Source organism: Varanus komodoensis, unplaced genomic scaffold (assembly GCF_004798865.1).
Source record: "Varanus komodoensis strain SLA01 unplaced genomic scaffold, ASM479886v1 scaffold2, whole genome shotgun sequence".
Classification (NCBI taxonomy): Eukaryota; Metazoa; Chordata; class Lepidosauria; order Squamata; family Varanidae; genus Varanus; species Varanus komodoensis.
This window is the reverse complement of record NW_025335568.1, coordinates 61,263,324-61,284,409: the sequence shown is the minus strand read 5'-3', so window position 1 is coordinate 61,284,409 and position 21,086 is coordinate 61,263,324. Positions and strand designations below refer to the sequence as shown.

The 21,086-nt window shown below is 39.5% G+C and overlaps 1 protein-coding gene across 2 annotated transcripts; it reads right to left on the bottom strand.

Annotated features, from left to right (window-relative positions):
- Positions 1-797: 797 nt before the first annotated feature.
- Positions 798-19,886, bottom strand: HNRNPLL (heterogeneous nuclear ribonucleoprotein L like). Of its 2 annotated transcripts, none has more exons than XM_044428799.1 (13): positions 19,551-19,886; positions 17,530-17,648; positions 16,794-17,031; positions 15,093-15,178; positions 12,990-13,086; positions 12,824-12,896; positions 7,891-7,962; positions 6,259-6,476; positions 5,958-6,079; positions 5,512-5,713; positions 4,147-4,204; positions 3,953-4,051; positions 798-1,535 (listed from the first exon to the last, which is right to left on the bottom strand). In XM_044428799.1, the coding sequence occupies exons 1-13, from the start codon at positions 19,884-19,886 to the stop codon at positions 1,480-1,482; spliced, it is 1,776 nt and encodes a 591-aa protein (XP_044284734.1). In that variant the 3' UTR covers positions 798-1,479. The 2 variants fall into 2 exon arrangements, with proteins under 2 accessions (XP_044284734.1, XP_044284735.1); XM_044428800.1 differs by lacking the exon at positions 19,551-19,886 and adding an exon at positions 18,691-19,510.
- Between the last annotated feature and the right edge of the window lie 1,200 nt (positions 19,887-21,086).

Below are 21,086 nucleotides of genomic sequence, written 5' to 3'. Positions count from 1 at the left end.
TTTTCTACCACAGGCAGAGCTAGAACATCTACAGCTTGGCAGAAAAATGAAACTTTGGTTGAACCATTGACATACTTCAAATTCCTTTCATTTATGGTTTGCTGTGTGGCATTGTAGAAAGCTGCCTGAGAACCTGAACCCCCTTAAACATGCAGGGCTAGTTGTGCAGCATTTCTGGATTCCAGCCTATGTTTTTTCCAGCCATAAGAAAATGGAGTCTCACAGTTTTTATTCCAAAGTCTAGATATAGGTTTGTCACCAGTGCACACACAGCGATGACACCCATATATCCAACTGTGACTGCAGTTGCTAGGCTACATGTCTACAGCAGCAGACCAGCACAGCTACTGTTTTTGTAAGAGCTCTGGAAGGGCAGTTCCTCAACAAGCAAGGGATGCATGCAAAGAAATGACCCCTTGTAAGACTTGTCCAGGAGTTGTAAAGATGTTGGATGTTACTAAGCAAGTTACAAAGTCATCTCTCTCTCCTAAAGGCTACATTTTTGCACATTTATTTTTTCAAAGCTTAAGATAAACAGTACGCTACTGAGACACATTTTAAAAACTGTTAACCGCAGCAAAAAATGCTACCAGCCACTGAAGCAACTATCATTCTGAAAAGCTTTTTTTTAAATCTTCTGTTTGGCAGGCAGTGCCCCCTCCTTCTCCAGCACTGGGTCACACATCTCCTGTTTATGCAGTGTGGATGTTAGCACATGAAGGAAATAAAGCCACCTTTGACAATGAGCAGTTTAATTTAATACCCAAAACAGTTAATGTGAAGTAAATGAGAAGTTCTTTGTTCAGTTTTGAGGATTTATTACTTTTGCCAGTAGTTTCCAGGTTAATATTAGCAATAAGGACATCATGCTAATGTGAGTGGAAAATTATTCTGAAAAGACACTATTTAAAGTATGATTAAATTCATTCTGCAGAAAAGGTATTCTGTAAACTTTTCTTTAAAAATCATATACCATTACATAACTAAAATCAGTTTGTGTAATTTGAAAAGGCTTTATAAATGCAACTCTGATTTTAGAATTGTTGCAGCACATATACTTTAATCAAAAGTAGTAACTAGGAACTTTACAGCTTATATTCCAATATAATAATACTACTTGTCATTTAAGCTTAAGTGGGAAATATCCATCATAAATGGAATTGTACATTTTACTTTTGTATGGAAACTATGGTTTAAGATCTGGAACAGTATACAATTTCTTTGCACATGCTACCCACAAGGCAATTCAAACACTTGTAGATAACAGTTACACAAGTTAATAAGTTCTACATAATATACTAACACGTTACTTTTAGGAGTCAAAGAAAATTTTGGTGTTTAAACACATTCATTTATTATAAAACAAACTTAAGTTAGATTGAGACAAGAAAACTGAGCAAGTAGTTTAGTGCCTGCAAACATATTGTTTCAGGTTTGTAAATAAAGATGGAAGGAGCCCCTAAGGCGTTGTCCTCTGCTCTACAAATGGGAGGAAGTAGAGAAGCAAAGCTTTAAGGTATATGGGTTAGAGCCATCTGTAAGATACAAAAGGAAACTCAATGGTTAGAATGAGTATTTTGCTCTTTATATCTACACATTTGCGAAATGGGATTTCTTATAACAAGTGCTTAATTCCTGTGAGAAAAGCTTCTGTGAAATATTAGGCTCTATGTATCAAAACCTAGCCCAACTCCATTTTACAGTCTAAAAGTAGCAAATTACCTTGAACTGAGGACTTAGCAGTTTGATGGATAAATACAGTTACTGCGCCTTCCCTTATGGTTGCACTTCTATCACAGCATTCAAATCACTTTACCATTTATCAGAGGGGTGGGGGACCCCCACCAAAAGATAAGAGTGCATCCATTCCTATTTCATTCCACTGTTAGGGTTGGTGTGGTTACATAAACCAGGTCCCACCTGAATATTGTTTTGAGGCACACTTCTGTGATTACTGTGCTTCCCAGACAATTTTAAAAAATGCAGAAATATAGGCACCTAGGGATGCTGTAGGTGGAGTAGGTGGCACATAAATATTTTAAATAAATAAATAAATATGCAATTTTATTGGTTGGGAAATAAATGGTGGGAGGAACTGTACACTTGCAGCAACTTCTTCAAAAAGGAACTGCAAAAACTATGGGTGGGAGAATCTCTCTTTTTCCAAGAGTTGCTGGACAGTTATCTTGAAAAGGTGGAGGACACTCAGTAGTATAATTTCAACATTTAAAAAGCAAGAGGAACACATTGCTAAGGGAGAGGGAGCAAACCACTCCCTGCTTTTGATGCCTCTTCTTTTGCCACTTCCCCTCAATCTGCCAGCAGTTCTCAACTGACAACTTGGCAGTTGGACCCTGACAACTGTATGCAAATTAACAATAATGGCCTCAACTGCACATTTTTGAGGCACTTTGTGTTTTTTAGAAATGCAGTTTCTGGCATGGGGGGGGGGGTTGAGGAATCACTCGAGAGAGTGCAAAAAAGCAAGTAGCATGGGCTTTTTCCCTCTCTTGCTGAGTAGTTCTTCACAACAGCCCATGAAGGCTCCCTCTGGGTTTGAACAATGCAGCAAGCTATTATGGGCAAGCCATGGGTTCTCGGGATGGCTTGTTTACGAAAAGTAGGCCACCCAGCAGAAACTGCATAGGTGTGGATGACGTTATTCCACCATGGTTGATTATCCATGCTGTGCAGTTGTGTCATGCATACTGCATCAACAAAACTGGGTGATGCACAAATCAACAGGTAACTTTCATTGGTTCAATCATGAAATTATTGACACATAACCAGGCCTGAGAAAAACCCTCTTTTCTAGAAATCTGCATGTGTGCATCTTTGAAATGTACTGACACTGACTAGGCACTATTTCAGAGAAAGCTAGTTGGCACTGGACAGATAACAGCAGCTCAAACAAAGGGCAATTCACACCAGCCCAGACCATCCTCTCCCTCTTCTATATATTAGCACCCCACCCGACTTCAGAGCATCTTCTTTGATACGCAGCCAGGAAAGATCATGCCATTGTAACTTTTTACTTCTGTAACTGATTTGAAAATGCTATCTGTATTACATGTAACCTTTAGAAATCAACGTATAAAAGGGCCAACTGAGGACTGCTCAGGTGCACCATTGAATGATTCACTGGTGGTTGGTTATTCAGGAGAATAAATCCTTTAAAAGGAAACCTTCCCCTGTTGTGCATTGTGCGCATACGCACACCAGGACACAGACCTTTTGGTCAACACTTGGTATGCATTAACTGTTACAATTGCCACTATATGGTACCATATACATTTGTCTACTCAGGGCCAGAAAGAGAATCATTAACCTAATGAGAGGCTTTCTTTTCCACTTGAGAATCAATCTAATATGCTTATTTGCACAATTACTTGTAAATAGAACAACTCAAACTCATTTCAACCTGTACACACTAACTAAGGACTTCTTTGTTCTCTGGTTTTCAATGTGGTTTGGCTTTAACAGACTCCATGTGGACTGTTGGTTTCTTAGGTGGCAGAAAAATTTATCTGATTTAGAGCTGGATCTTTGAGGACTAGAGTCTGACTTGTAAACAGTACTTTGTGCTGTTCTTATTTCTAGCTACATTAGAGAAAATGAACTATTAAAAGCTGTATTTTAGAATAAAGAAAAGGTTTTTAAGGTGTGCTGAAGACTTGTAAGACTGTTGTACAGAGACGAGCATGCAATTGGAACCATGCTATATTTTCAACCATATGCTTTGCTCAGTCCTATGGGAAAGCTCATATACAGTAATGCAACAAAACAGAAACAGGCGTGTGTTGTAAAACATACAAGAACCTTCAGCAAGAAGTTCTGATTGACCAGTAAGCCCTGTGTCATCAGAGTATTATGTCCTGCAAATATTATGTTCCTGTCTAGCATTTAAATGATAAGAAATAACAAGCATGCTGATTTCAACAGGATGACTTACTTGGGACTCTTATCTGGTAGTGATTAAGTACTGTAAGAGCTTCCACTGCATCTGTCTTGCATTCCCACTCCAACAGACCAGAGAGTGTTTTGGCTGAAGCTGCAAAAACAAGAATTAAAATATTTTCATCTTTCCAAAACCAGTAAGTTCGGTTTTTTTTGAAGATTTAAAGAAAGGCAAAAATATTTACTTACGTTTTGGATCAAACACTTTGTATTTGATAAAAGACAGGACTTCATGATCATCACACAACTGGAACAATAACAAAATGATTATATGGTTATTAAATACAAAGCTCCATTCCTAAAGGTGTTCACAGTATAACTGGTATATGTGAGGTGTACCTGTAAGTGGCAAGTAAGTTCCAGACTAAGTCAACATGTACTCATTTTGTTGATATTAATGTGGGATATACCATGCAGCAAGAGGCAAGAAACTTACTCTTGCCACAGGCAAATGAAGCAATAGATCTGGCTTGAGTTCTATTGCATTGTAGACCCTTCTTAAAATCATACCAGTAAATCACTCATCAGTGAAAAAAGTTAATGTTTTAATCCACAACAGTCCTCTGCTGTGAAAGTTCTGTATTTAGCCATGATTCAAAATTGAAGATGTCGCATACAGACCAGATTAAGAAACTAAAAGGGCGTGTTTGTATTATACACTGCCACAGCTAAGGAACTGCACAAGAGCTGATATGGACATTGGCGAAACCAATCAGGCATGGCCAATACTGTGTTTCATCTGCAATAAGTAACTCCAGATCTGATGCAGGCATCAGCATTACGTCAATGATCACACAAGACAGCAGTGTGGATTTCGTGATTATCTATCTGTGCATAGGTGATGCACATTTAAATGAACCCACACATTTACCCTGTAGAGACAATGATAGAAACCAGGAAATGACTCAAAGAAAGGATTCAAGCAATATGGGAATGAATTGCACAAATTGAGAAAAGCTGAGACATTGGCTAAAAACTAGTCAAGATAGGCACTCTGTAATTTATACTTTCATAACTATTTAAATCCACTTGTACAGCGAAATATCCCCCACTGCCTAGAAATTTGAACTGCCCATTTAAAGCGCTTTACAGCAGGGGTGAGGAACCTGTGTGCTTCCCCCCCGCCCCAAATGTTATGGCCTACAATTCCAATGTTATGGGTAAGGGCCTACATTAGGTCTGCCCTTACCCGATGATGAAGATCATGGGAGCCTGCAGGCAAAAATATCTAGAGGAGCACAAGTTGCCTTCAGTTGCCATAGAGAGACCCTCTTGCTGTTCGTTTAATTTTGAAAACTACAGTACATTTCACCCAAGACAACAAAACATTTTTAGAGTTCAGCTGTATTCATAGTATGGTTTGTTAGTTACTTTTTAAATGGATGGCATGTAACAGTGCCATGCTGTACTTCTGAGTAAACATGTTTAATATTGTACTGTAAGTTATTTAAAAAGCGATTGAAGTCTATTTTAAGGAAGTTAATTGAGAATAATATTTGACTGTGGATTAGGGTTGCACTTCAAAAGGTAGAATCCAGCATTTTCTATTCCTACCTTTACAAAGGTCTCTTCAGTCACACAGAGTGGAACATTGTAGTAATGCAACACACAAGAAGGTGGCTGGATGATATTCTTGGATGCCTGGCCAGCACTGGTAAAGCGATTGTTCTTGCTCATTGCAAAATCTTTGTAACTGCTTGTCCCATCTTCCAGCTCAAATATCTGACTAGGAACAACTGAATGCTGTTTGGACACACTACAATTAAAGAGTACGTATTTAAGAACACCTTTTCACATTCAAATAATTTTAGGATATTTTTAAACCATTCTCAAAACAATGTGCAAGTGTTTACATTAACATGTTACTCTTTTACTCTCTGTGTACTCGTATATACAGACTGTATTCTTCCCACACACACACACACAAAAACAATAGCCTTGTTTAGTATCTTGAAGTTGAAGAATTTCAGATTATAGGTACTGCAGTATTTAATACATACCAAACATTAAGCCTCTTTCCAAATAATTTTACATTATTGAGATGTGTGACTGCTCTTTCAACAGCATATTCATCACCCATTTCCACTAATGCAGTTCCTGGAATAGTCTTCATAAACTTCACCTGCATTATTTTGAAGCAAAAAAAAGGAAGAGAGACAATATTGTTTAAAGAATGACAAGAAATTCTGAAGCTCTGGTTAGAAGATTTATGACCTTAGTTTGTTTTCTGCATAAATTTGTTATTCTACTGTTCTTTAAAATTAAAGAACATTTCAAGATTTAAAACACCTACTTTTTTACCTTTTCAATATTTCCATACAAACAGAACAGATTGAAGACTCTTGAGCAGTTCATCTTTTGCTGGTGCAATCCGCTGACCATGACCACAGAACCTGAGGGGTTCCCCCCATGCATGTAAGATGAGGAGGCTTGGGGAAGTGGATACGCAACCAGCTCCGGAGTATCCCGAGATGCCATTCTGTATCGGCTTGGTAGCGGTAACAGAGGACCATGTGAGCCTACAGGGAAAATACTCTATTTAATTTGGCCAGAACAGATTAATCACTCCAGTATGCACATTTAATATATCAGCTTGGAAAAGATGCCAGTTTTTCACTTCATAACTGGAACAACATATCTTATTTATATTTCACAAATTGTTAAAGTGAAGTTTTAGCTAACATCAGTTACTGGAACTTGTCAAAAGATAGTTAAAAATATGTAACTTCTTAATGCTAAAATTTCTGGAAATTTTCTGACATGCAACTCCCACCCCAAAAGCAAAACAAATCTACAATTTCTCTATTGAGCAAGGCCATGATGTTCAAAAAATGTTTGTTAGATAGTTTGTAGTTGGCAGCAATACCCTGGAAGAACAAACACTGAATCAGTTCCTGGAGAAAACCTGAACAGTTAAATGCTCTAGCTGAGAGTGCTGGAGCAGATATAAGAAAATCAACCAGGTGCTGATATAGTAAAATCATGCCATAAACCTTTTAGTTTTCCTACAGATGGGATGCACAGAATTAACATTAACTAAAACTCAGAAATCCATCTAGACAAAAACAACACCAAATATAATACCTACGCTTCCTCCTGCTCTTACTTCTCCAAAGTAGCAGGACAACTTGAGAGAATATAAGACCACAAAAGCCAACAGACTTAACTTCAACAAACTCTTAACAATTTAAATAATCTAATGATGTAGGAGCATGGCTTAACAGTGCTACTTAACCTCTTGTAAACTGCCCAGAACCTTTGGGAATGGGGCAGTATATAAAAATCAAAATAAATAGGTATACTACAAGTTTGAAGTTTAACTTTTAGAAAGATTAAAAAACAGAAACTTTGATTTGCTTTTCAAACAAAACAAACAATGCCAGTCCCTCTTGCAGCCACTGCCTAAGCAGAAAGCCAGGACACTCAACAACTGCTCTGATTGAAGGTAGGGCTAAAAAACAAAATGCTGCAATTGGTGTCTGAATGGTGTAGCAAGATGTTGAAAGTGCTAGCGCAACACAAGGGTGGGGAGTGGATCGAGACCTTGGGCTTTGCTTCAGACAGCAAAATGTCTTCAGCTGGCACTGAAGAAAAAAGGAAACAAAGAAAATATAGATATTTAAAGGGGGATTATACAGATCCAGGGAGGATAAGGATATTCCTGGCTGCTAGTCACGATGGTTATATACTGCCTTCAGTACAGATCATCAGTTGCAGGAGAACACAAGCAGAGAGTGTTATTTCACCCATGTCCTGCTTATGGACTTCCCAGAGTCATCTCTCTAGTCACTGTAGGTACAGTATGTTGAACTAGACAGGCCTTTAACGTGATCCAGCACCGCTTTTGAAGTTCTGATGTTCTCCTTATTTTCATAATAGAAATTTATGAACAATTCTTCAATTAAACACATTGGAAGCCATACAGCAACTTACCATAACCATCATGCCTAAATGATGAGGGATGTTCTCCCAAAATAGCTTGCCTCTGGCGACCTTTTCCTCTGTCTAAAGAAAAAAAAGACAGCATTAGCAATAAGCAAACAACACCCCCCATCAAAGGTACTGGAACTTGATCAGTAAGAAAAAAGGTGTTTTCCAGTTAAGACTGTAAGATGTGCCCCAAGGGTCCACTTACTCCAATATCATGATTCCAATAATAGCCAGCTAGATACTTCCAGGTAACTTTAAGGTATTACTTTTGATGACTATTTAAATAGACTTATTTTAACACAAAATTATAGTTGTAAGACACAAAAATTATTGTTAGCATAAAAATATTACATTTGAACATTCTTGACATTTTAAACCTAAGTAAACTGGACAGTTCTCTTAATATCACACAATACTATAGATAATACTGTAGAGAAGGAATTACCTATTAACTCTCATAAAAAACTAGTTGTAAATGCAGTACTTTCAAGGGACAGTACCTGAATCACACTATTAGCTTCAACAGCAACACAGATTCAAAGTGGGCTTCTTTCAAGAAGTTTCAGCATAATCCAACAACAACCTGTATTACATGGTTTCATAATCAGTAAACAGAGAGTACTATATTGTGTACATACATAATTACGCCAACAGCTATTAATGGAGTATGGTGAAAAAACAATACATTACTACACTAGTTATACAACCTATGTTAGAATTGCAATAAAATTGCACTTTTAAAAGCACTCTTAACAATGAAATGCTCTTTCAGCAACTGCATTTTGTACAAGAACATAAAGTTAACCAAGGGGTCAACACTACTGGACAAAAGCAGAGACCAACTTGAAGTATTTGTTTATAATTCTCCAGTAAATATTACAAGTGCTCTTACTAAGCAGCACCTAGCTTTGACCAAAATGCTGCTTCCTTTCATTGAGCAATTTGAAGGGCCAGTAACCCAGTTGACTACTAAGTAATGGGAAATGAGAAATATCCAGTCAAAGTAGCATCTGGTTCAATGGGAATGTCAAGTACAGATATATACATAGATATTTTCCATTGAAATCACTAGAATGTAAGAGTGCTCACTTTAGATGTTTTAAACTTTTTTTTTTTTAAGCCAGATGTTTTGTTAATGCAACCTTTTCAAAATGAAGGAATTAGGTAACGTGCTATAATTTTCTGAGGGAGAAGATGTGAAGGTGGAAATTATATCACCTTGAGGCTAAGTCATTATTTGGAATCAATCTCCACTGACTTCAGCAGAATTTACTGTTGTACAAGTGTGTAAAAGGTTTTTCCCACTGAGGAAAAAGCTACCTCTTAAAAAAGATCTTAACACCAGATTGATATTAGACACTAAAGGAAAAATTCTACATGTGTAGCCAAAAAATGGTCCCACAATTCCCAGCATGCCCCAGCCACCTTTCTGTGCCTAAACAGGCATAGGGCGATGTCCTAAGATACTTTTAATGGCTGTTATTAAAAGGTTATTTCCTTAGAATCAAAAGCCTTTACTGTTCCACATAATAGTAGTAATGACAACTATTTATGCTGAATACTGTAAATTGAGACAAACTCAAAAACTAGAATAGCTCATGAAGTTGTAGGACTTTGCTGAGTAAACTAACACATGAAGGAAATCTTATTTGCCACATGAAAGCTGCAGGTTGATGATGTGGAGGGTTTCATGAAAAATAATTCATTTTCATAAAGGGCTGAATTTTTTAAGAATGAATGTGAAAAGGTCTTATATGTAAGGTATAAAGATGCCAATGCTCATGGCATGCATTGAGGTGTTTAATTAAATGTGATTTTGTATGGTGAGCGGGGAGAATGTTATCTGCAGATGCTTCACATGCAACTGTCCTATGCAACAATGACTATAGCATACATGTTTTATCTTATATGGGAAGTCTATTAAATTTAACACATTAAGCATTTGAAACAGCTCAAAAGTTAGAAAGAAGTATGGATTTATGTATAATGAAAGTGGCTGACACATTTACATTAGACTCCCCAGCATAATGCTGTGGCATGGTGCTGAACCTTGAAATTGAAAAAATCAGGTTCAAATTGTCCAGTACTGAAGCTCAAAAGAGTTCTCCTTAGCAAAATTATTCTTTTAGCCTAATAACACTCACAGAGTTATGAGGCTAAAGAATTACTTCAAATGTCTTAGAAAAGGGCTGCAAATGTTAACACGATACATTAAACAATACAGCCATTAAAACTGCAATTTCTAAATAACTGACATTCACTAAATCTATTTTTTCTGTGTGAAGAAACCCAAATTGATGCCAATTGTATAAAAAGCATTCATACTGAAACCAGAATCCTACAGACTGGTTGATGGGGTGAGGACCTCAGACAATAAACTAAAAGGAGGGATGTTTCAATAATGTATGTACAGCAGCTTAACACAGCAACAATTTTGTGCAGGCCACTCTTGTGAGTACGCCAAGAAATGTTACATGTTTACGTGCATTCTCCAAGTTGAAGAAACTGCCCTCCCCTTGACATGTACTTGGTTTACAACATCAAAAAAAGGAAAATTTTTTAAAAAATCAAACATGTTCTCTGCTGCTTCACTAGAATGTCTGCAGATAGAAACCTTCATTACAGGCTGTCCAAGTTACAAATGTCCAAGTTACGGGCAACCCATACTTATGAATAACCTGCCATTAAGCATATTAATTTTTAAAAATTACATGAAAATCATCATCACCATAGAGAAAGAGAAGCAGTAAAAGGGGAGAGAGGGAGGCCTCCAAAGCATGCCTTCCTGTCCCACCCATCCAGAAGGAAATTTCTCTGGCATTTCCTTGCTGCAAAGAGATACTCATGGTTTTTCCACTTTCATGGGGGTCCTATGCCCCTAACACCTGTGACTGTGGAGGGCTGACTACATGATCCTACTTGCATACTAGTTATTTGACTTAAAGATGAATTTCTGTTTTTTCAGGAATGGAATTTGTTTGTAACCTGGGGACTACCTGTATATTGTTAACTTCCAGAAACCAAATCTGTACAATCCTGTTTGGAAAAAAAATGTAGCCTCCAGCTATTATTTCTTGGTCTAGGACAGTCTTCTCCAACATGCTACCCTCCACATGTGTTAAGACTATAACTCCCATAATCCTTGGAATATGGGGAGTTGCTTCAAACTGAGTCAGACCATTGGTTCATCTGGAATAGCACTGTTAACACAGTAAGAATCTTTCCTAGCCATATCTGGAGGTGCTGGGGATTGAACTGGGGACTTTCTGAGCTATAGCTCCTGCCCTCTGACCACACCGACTGGGGCTTATGTTGCCTGAATCAAAATATGTTGCCTGAATCAAAATTCCCAGGTCCCCAGGACCAAGGGAACTTTCTGCTTTTCAAATAATCCCAGTGCTACAATTGAAATTGAGATGATATTCAAAAGCTGTTTGCAATGGGGTCTGACATTCAAATGAGTTAAATGTCCCACTGGACACTGCCAAGTCCTTTGGTGTACCTGCTTTATTTTGCTCCAAGAAGAGATTTCTCATTTCCCATAGTTTCATGTATTGGGGCAAGATATAGTTTATAAATACTATCTGAATGTCTTCTAGTTGCCTGAATGTGCATTTACTTAGTTCAGAAACTTTACACTATTGATATTTAAGTGGCCCATTAATTTGAAACAAAATGTAAGCTTTAACATAAATACCAAGGTTGGACAATCTGCTAACCAATACTGCAGCCCCCTTATTAACCTTTTACAAATACTTAATTCTGCATGTCCAAAGCCTAAGTTTTAATAGTACATTTTTACAAGCCAAAGCACTGCCATTAAAAAATAACCTTTTAGCAATAGTTATAAAGCAAGTTGAAACCTTCACTTTCATGTTTAAAATTTAGAAGATACTCTACCTTGATAAGATAAGTTCCCAACTCCATGTTATAAATGCCTAGATTTTTAAAAAGTACATTACAGCAAATTATACACAAGCTATTTAGTTACAGAGAACATTTACAAAAGTCAGACTACATAGCAGCTTTTCTTTTACACTTTCATGCAATTGTTTTACTGATGAAAACAATGTTCCAACTAAGCTTTGCCATTAAAGTGTTCTGACAAATTATACCTTGCATCAAATACTGGAGCCTGATGGGACATGTTTGACAGGGTGCTGCTGAATCCCAATTAATCTTTAGATAAGTGCCGTCCTTTAGACAACATTTACACTGGAAAACCTAACTTCAATTTTCTCTTACATACAAAAATGAAAATTATGACAATGAACAGGAGAGAAACAAGAGTTTGGATTTTCCATTTTATGCAGTTTCATTCTACAACTGTAAATTTATAGACAAAAGATGGGAAACACGTGCAAGCTGGATAAGAATGGGTACAGTCTACCATGGTATTCATACCATGCAAACCAGAAGTATTATAAGTCTCCTCCTTGATATGCTTGTGGTGATGGTGCATGTTGTATGCAGTCAAGGTGAGTTGCAAGTCTGAGATTTTTCAGAGGGCCTTTTGATGATGCCGATGTGGTGCATGATGAAGTGTAGAGTCAGCCTGCTGGAGTCCTCTATCCTTCTTAATGCCTTGTCCAACATATGGGAAAATCCTTTCCATGGAGAAGCAGTGTGCAAGTTTGTAGTTTGTAAGGAATAGTCTGCATCAGTGTCCTCTCCTCCAAAGAGTGAGAGCTGCTTGGAGAAATGCAAGTCCTTTATTGCAAACATGCTTGCATGTGTGGGCTCCTTGTTGAACTAATAACTCAATATAACCAGCAGGGGGCACTATTGTTGAGAGTTATTCTTTTCCAGGATTACAGGATGCCTTTTACAACAGAACTTCACCAGCAATACTTGGCTTGAAATGACTACTGCATTAGACAAACTAACTGCATAAACTAGTTAAGCACGTATTTAGAATGATGACCGAAACACTTACCTCGTCTGCCTAGATATGGTTTAGTATAGTCCCAACTATCATTGTCATTTCGAATGACATTAAGTCGAGTTGGCTGTTAAGATATAAACAGACAGTGAGAATCATTCTTTTCCTCCCAGAGGAGTATAGAAGTTCAAGAAGGTGTTGAATTTGGAGGCATCATTACCCGTGCATATTCAATTTTTAGTGTACAGCATCCTGCATATATATCTGCCCCATTGAGTGCTGCTTTTGCCTTCTGGGCACAAAGAACAGATTCAAATGTAAGTTATGTTAAGGATATGTATTCAAACCAGTAATTTTCTACCCCCCACCCCTTACTAAGCAAAGAGGTAGTAGCCATTTTTAGACAAAAAGACCTGTGACTTGTTCTATAGTTCTAGAATGGACTGGAAACCACTTGTGGCATGGTTGAGTGTTAGACTGGGAGCCTGGGAGATCCAGGTTCTAGTTCCCACTCAGCCATAAGGCTCACTGGGCAGGCCAGTCACTCACTCTCAGCCTAACCTACTTCACAGGGCTGCTGTGAGGATAAATGGAGTAGAAGAGGACTGTGCAAGCTGTCTCAAGTTCCTCACAAAAGGAAAATAAGTTCGGATACATATGTAATATAATAATACTAATTGTAATAAGGCAACTCATATACAGCACTAATAATTTTGGAAATGAGCTGCTGTGCAAGCAATGTATGCTGGGCAGGAAAAAGCCATTGTGGCTTTTTTTTTCTTCTCTAGTCATGCAAAGTCAATTAGTATCCATGCTGTAAATCACTCAGGGACTCTTAAGCTATAGTCAGATAGTGAGGAACCATCCATTTCCATTTCCTGAATGAATGGTTTCAATATACTAGATGACAGACAAAACAGCCTGAAATAACTATCATCCACTTAAATTAATGTCGTATGTTAACATTTCAAACTCATGGTTTCTAAAATGTGTTCAACTTCAAAATAAGACCAATTTATGACCTGGTGTGCTGCTATGAGCACTACTTAGAATTGTCTAAACGTATAATGACCCATATCACCAAATAGGAACACTTAGATTATTTAATGCATCTCTATGATGCTCTTTCATCAGGAAATATAGATCTATTAATGAGACAGCAGAGAGACAGTGAGAAATAGCTAGAAAACCAGTCAGATGCTATGGACAGCTGATGAAAGCATAGACAGGGCCGGCCCAAGACATTTTGCTGCCTGAGGCAAACCAGAAGATTGTGCCCACTCCCCCACCTTTAACTACTTACTCCTAATTCCAGATCATTTATGAATAGGTTGAAAAGCATTGGTCCTAATACAGAACCCCATGGGGCTCCAGTAGTGACATAACTCCACTGGGGAAAATACCATTTATTCCCCTCCCACTGCCTTCTGTTCCTTACCAGTTAGTGACCCATAGGAGGACCCCCCCTTTATTCCATGACTGCTTTGTTTCTGTCAGAAATGGAACATACATTTATCCAGTCAACATGTGGGTACTTTAAAGTCCCCCATTATTCCACGACTACATTTGTAGGAGGCCTCCCTGATTTTATTTTCCATTCCAGATCACCCTAAGCATTCTGGGCTAGGACCATTTGGCTTAGTATAAAAAGGCAATACAAGGAGACATGTTAGAGGTATACAAAATTATGCATGGTCTGGGAAAAATGGGTAGGGAGACTTTTTTCTCCCTTTCTTGTGAGGAGAAAGGGAGAAAAAAGACATCCCATGAAGCTACATGGAAACAGATTCAGGAAAGATAAAAGGAAATACTTCTCACTGTAAAGTGTTAAACTGCCACAAGCTGTAGTCATGACCAACAATTTAGATGGCTTTAAAAGTGGACTGGACAAATTGAAGGAAGAGAGGGCTACCAATAGCTACTAGTTCTGGCGGCTATAAGCTGCCTCCAGTATGAGAGGCACTATGCCTACACCAGCTGCAGAGAATACAGGTGGGAGGGAGCTGTTGCATTAATGGTCTGCCTAGTTTCCCACACGCAGCTGGTTGACCATTGTGTGAAGACAGTGCTGAATCAGAACTTGGTCGGATACGGCATGACTTTTCTTACTTGCACAGCAGCTGCAAAAAGAGAGGACACATGCTCAGCCAAGGGATAACAGACATAATAAGAAGTGATAGGTTCACTGATTTCCTAGTAGAGTTGCTTGCCTGACTGGATGAAGATGAGAAGGATGTAGGTAGTGAAACATCTTCCCTTACTGAATCCCTGTGAGATCCCTAGTGGTAAGCGCCAACAAAACAAAAAGGCATAAAAAGGATATTCAACCATGGCTTGTATTCCATTCCTCTTGAATATGACAATACGCTGTACCTTCCCAACAGGGTTGCACACTGTATATAAGACATCCTACCAAAAAACAAAACCAAAAACAATCAAACCAGTTTAAACATTTGAAGCTTTGTCAGACAACAGCTCTCCAAAATGTAAAATGAAATAAAATGGCTTATCACTATTTAACTGGTAATTTGGATGAAGCCATGTAGGCTGACATATTTGTCTCTGGTACAGGATTCATTCACTTCTCTTCCCCCAAGTAGTTATGTAACTACAAAAGAAAAGCAGTCTAGTAAAAGATGAAACATCAAAACAGTGCAACTCAAAAGAACAAACCTAAATTCCGAGTTTATTTCCATGTGCTTTAAAAGTTTCGCTTTCCATTTAAGTTTTAACCTAATATGGTCACCTCTACATACCTCCTATAACACAGGGATACACAAAATGGAAACCAAATTATTTTAAAACTTTAAAGTATGAACTGAAAATGAAGAACTATAACCACAGTTGTTATAGCTCTATCACTGAACATATAAGGTTAGATATAGAAATTAACAAGCAAAATGCTGCTCATGCAACTGTGTTTTCCACCACAGATCCCTGTGGTCCCCAAAGTGAATCCTAAGGACCGAGGGATCTTTTGGAATGGAACATAATGAAACACAGAGGACTCTAGGGGAGTTTAGCAGGGTTGCCTTAATCAAGTCAAATAACTTTTCACTAGTGCAAAATATCTCTGAATCCATCGATTTTACTCAAGTGTTTAGGGGTCACATCTGTGCTCCTTCCCCTATGCAAAATATATAGAAATAGCTAGCTATATAGAGAAAACTAATTTCAGCCATCTACATTTTGGACAGAGAACGGACAGGAAGGCGTGTGAGATGCTGCCAGGTTATTTCATAACAGCCTTTCTCCTTTGCCTAGAAAAGCCTGCCTGCGAAGTCACATTTGCGACCCTGGAATCACCACTAGTGTCAACCACAAGTTTCCAAGGTCAGAGATGGGACTCTGAAAAATCTTATGGCTTTTTAGAACATATCTAGACGTAGAGAAAGATTTCAACTTAGAACTAATTGTTAGATTTTTTTATGAACAATGAAGCTACGAAGTGCTTTGCTAAAACTATACAACTGGCAAAGTCAATCATCAAAGAATATATATGAGAACCAAATTAATATCTAACTAAAAGTAAATGCTGCTGCACTGGACCCTTCCAAGTGTTCTTTTCCCTCTTCATAAATCAAATTACTCTGCAATAAAATGACAATATGCAAGGATGTTTTCACTGCATTGTTTTCACTGCACTGAGAGCCAGTGTGGTGTAGTGGTTAAGAGTCTGGGACTGGGACTCAGACGATCTGGGTTCTCGTCCCCGCTCAGCCATGGAGCCAACTGGGTGGCTTTGGGCCAGTCACAGACTCTCAGCCCAACCTACCTCACAGGGTTGTTGTTGTGGGGATAAGATGGAGGAGGAGAGATAATGTAAGCTGCCTTGAGCCCTTTGTAGGAAAAAGGCAGGATATAAATCAAAAAATAGATAAATAAAATTATAACATCACAGTACCACTGTATGAATGGTTATTAGTACAAGATACAGGATAGGAAGAACACACTTGGCACAAACACATAGAAACATGTAATGCACTAAAGTCACTGAAATTTTATGCTTAGAAATAAAACATACCACTGTAATTGGATACAGAGGATTCTGAATTGATAAGAGCAGAACCTTGTTCCCACCAGACGGGTCATCTGTGTTTCCTGGACGAGTAATTCTTTTGCTTGTAGAATAATTGAAAAATGCTTGTTGCCCAGCGATATACACTGGCTCATCTGCTGCAAACGTTACACACTTTTTGGCACTTTCAATATCCTCAAATTCTACCAAAGCTTGGCGCTTAAATGGCATCATCATAACATAACTACAAGAAAACAGCAACAAAAAACCCATTATTTTAAGACTAACAATTGTAAACTATAGGTCATGATCAACTGTAAAATCTTAGTGAAAACTGAAGAAAACTATTTTTATTATTAAAATAATTTTACTCAAATTTTATTTAAGCAACTTATTTATAGCCCTTAGCTAATCCCAAGTATAAATAATCCATTAAATGTTGATTATACAATAAAGGCAGCCAGGCAGCTTCTCATACTACTATATCAAATTGGCACCCTAAAAAACAAGGCAGGAAAATGTCTTCTTGATCTGGGCGATAATAGGACTGGGTTGCAGCCAAATCCTGTCCTTCTGAGCAACTGTGCATTTCTTTTTCAACAAAGAATTGAAAGCAATCAGCCACACATTGGCTGTATTTGGCTGATCAAAAAAGCAAAAAAAACAAACAAGCTTTCTGCACCCACACACCCCCCCAAAATAGAATGTACATTGCCCAAGACATAGTGCACATTAAACATACCATATGGTTCCAAACTTTTCAAGAGCCTCCACGAGGTCTGCCTCTACAACAGATTCACAGAGCCCTCGAACATGGACAACAGGAGAAACAGAAACTTTGTGGTGGCTGCCACCAGCATCCTAGCAAGAGCAATCATTTTGAAAAATTATTTTATGAAGATAAAGCAAAGAAGTACTTTACATAGTTCAAGCTTTAGAAAGTATTAACAGAAAACTACATGCTTTTCAGTGTATTTCTTCTTATTTAATTAACTTCAATCTTTAATATTACTTGCAAGCTCTACATTTAATTCTACTGACACATTTAATTAGTACAATTCCCACATCCACAGATTAAAGTACTTTTTAAAAGTATTTAACAGATAGCATGTTACTGCCCATATTACCACTTGAGTTGTGCAACAAAGGCTATGATACAGGTAAAACAGTATCATTTTTGTTCATATATAGTTCTGCAGTAAAAATGTATGCACATTCTTAATGTAACAATTTATCATAATGATGCATACGTTTGAAACTATACCAAGTTATATGGTTAGGGAAATACAAGGTGCCAATTTTGGGTTTGTAAGATTCAAAGTAGTGGTAGATATCATTCTAAACATCTATTGCACATTCAAAAAGTTCAAAGCTCAACATTATCAAACCATTAAACTGTACCAATAAAAAGAGATTCAAACACATTATTTATCTCATTCTAACATATGATGAATCTACAATCAAAGTTTTACCCATTTTAACCTTTTCTTTATAATCTCCACATTTCGAAAAGCTCTTAATTCTTGTCACCAGGGCTCATAAACTGTTTAATGTTGCACAAAAGCTCGTGTGCGCTTCAGCTCTCTAGAGGCCTTATGGGTTGGATCCAGATTTGGTCATGCTTAAAAGTAGACCTATTGGAATTAATGACACATAATTCATGACTAGCCTGTCCTACTGATATCAATGAGTTTATTCAATGCATAACTAAATCTGGATCGATTCCTGTAACTCCTTCAGTTCAAGGAAATGACATGCATACATACATAAATACACTCCCTGCAAGTGCTGCAACTAAAGAAAGCTTCGGCTCTTGCGGCAGTAATAAAATAAATAAATAAATAAATATGGAAGGAAGGAAGGCTGATTCACACCAAACTAGTTTCTTTGCATCCAATCATACCATTTTGTTTTGCAGGGAAACAATACAAGAACTTATTGTTCTGCATATCCCATGCAGAAAGGTTACTCTTCTTGTTCATTAGAATAAAAACAAGTGCAATAATGGAGGAAAGTAGGTTGCAATGCTCAGCTTCCACCCACAATCGTCTTCTTTTCGAGCAGGAAGAGGGGAAAGAAAGATTAAATTAGAACGAAAGAACGATGTAGTTCATATTTCTCTGTTACACCAAAAAACACAAAGGCGAGAAGTGTCAATGCCGAACCTACCTCTTCCCCTAATTTTACCGGAGGTGAAAAGAGCAAATGTTCATCTAAGTCTTCCTGGAGGAAACCATATTTACCCAGCTTCAATTTTGTGGTACCAAACTGACTGAACAAATTGAGGGCCCACGACTCATCCCACAAAATGATCTCTCTGGCCCGCAATCGCATCAGCTATAATCAAGCTACTCAGAAGTAAACTGCACTGCCTGCTATGGGGACGTACTTCCAGGCTTGCAGGCTTTAAAAACACTTAGCTTTAACAGATTAATTATTCCGTAAACATACTCAGTTTTCTTCTTCATAGAAGAAAAAATAAGTAAAATAAGGTCTTTTTTTTAAAGGAGAGAACCCTTTCTCTGCTTTCCTAGCAGTAAGGTCAAAGAGAGCCAACTGAGGAATCCAAGTGTTAAGGGTGCAATCCTGTGTATGTTGCCCTGCGAGTAAGCCAGGCTGAAGGCTTACTCCCGAGTAGACGCGACGAGGCTCGGGTTGCGCATCGTCGGCCGGCCGGATCCGTCCGTCCTTCGCAGCGCATCCCACGACCGGCGCCGGGGTTACAAAGGCGGGCGCTTGACGCCTGCTCCTCCTCCTACTCACCCCTCCGGAGAAGCCCCCGGCGCGAGGGGCGGCCTTCTCCCTGCGGCTGTCGCCCTCCTCGGCCCCGTACTCGATCTCGCCTTCCTCGGCCGCGGCGCTGGGCTTCAGCCGCTTGGCCTGGCTCTCGTAGGCGCCGTCCTCCTCCTCCTCGTACTGCTCCCCCGACGACGGCGAGGACATGGCGGCGGCGGCGGCTTCGGCGAGGGCGCTCCGCGTGGGGGCTCCGCAGCGGGCGCGCGAAGGAGGTGCAGAAGCCCACAAAGCGAGTCCGCCGCAGATACGCTCCGGCAAGACAAGACGAGACAAAACCGCAACGGCGCGCACACGCCTGAACATACACATATACACAAACGCGCTCCCAGAGACGGCGTGGAGGAGGGGCCGGGCAGCTCCCAGCCTGCGATTGGGTCGGCTCGTCGGAGGCGGCGCCGTGATTGGCCAGCAGGGAAGCTCCTCATAGACTCCGGGCGCGCGACTGGAGCGAGGGAACGTCTCTCACGCCGGGATAAATCCTCTCTTCCCGGCGCCTCCCGCTCCCTTTCCCATCGGCTGGCGGGTGGGCTCGTTGAGAAAGAGGGACGCGGGCGGCGGCGGCGCGCGCTCACCGTTAGGCGCGCCGCCTGCAGTGGGCCGTGCTCAGCGAGAGGAGAGTTGGTGGTGGTGTCCAAAAGGGGGGCTCCCGCTAAAGTGGGGTGGCAGGAGGCGGCAGTAAGGCCGTTCGCCGTACATGGGTAGTTTTTGGAAGCGGGTGACGTCAACGGCTTCCTTTAAGGGAAGGTGCTGCTTACTTGGGCTGCGTGCGATTGAAGTACTTGCTTAGAGTAGAACCCTTAAAAATGCACAGAAACGTAGATGAGACCAACAACCCGTTGGAAAACTTCCCTCGTGGAGTTGCTTTGGCTGGGCGTACAGACCTATGAGGACAGCTCGTGGTACGCGGTTTGAAAGAATAGATTATTAGTATCCAGTAGAGCGGTCACAAAGAGGTGAGCGAGCTTTAAGAGTCTTTTCAGGGTGGGTGCTTTGTACTCCAGAAATGGAAGTGGGGTGGAGAAAGAATGTGGCTGGTCAAGATAGAAAGGGGAAAAATTACGGTTCGTAATCTGGAAAACCGAAGGGGGAAGTGGCATTAGAGAAGTTGCGGTACAAGTACATGCATATTTACTTAAACATAACTGGTGCCTTTCTTTGAGCAAAACTCACTGGAGAAGATAGTCGTGCTAGGGAAAGATGAAAGCAGAAGAGGAAGACTGAATATGAGATCACTCGATTCCAGAAAGGAATCCACAGCCATGAGTTTACACGAGCTGAGCAGGGTTGGCTTTTTGGAGGGCATTAATTCTTAGGGTTACCATAATTTTGAGGTGACTTGACCTCAGGCAATAACAAGAGTCATGCATAGGTTTACAGCCCTACATTAGATTAGGCCAGGCCTGGGCATTGTACGGCCCAGGGCCACATCCGCCCCGATGGCTGACCCTGACCGGCCCGCATGAGGTCACTGGCAAATTAAAAGTCAATGCAAGTATATATCGT

Bases quoted from the DNA above. Each gene is read 5' to 3' on its own strand.
- HNRNPLL (XM_044428799.1), bottom strand. From the start codon at position 19,886: ATGTTCAGGCGTGTGCGCGCCGTTGCGGTTTTGTCTCGTCTTGTCTTG. The intron at 12,897-12,989 runs GTAATGATGCCT...ATATCTTAACAG, and splicing joins TAAAAATTGAATATGCACGG to CCAACTCGACTTAATGTCAT. The intron at 4,052-4,146 runs GTAAGTAAATAT...TTGTTTTTGCAG, and splicing joins CAAAGTGTTTGATCCAAAAC to CTTCAGCCAAAACACTCTCT.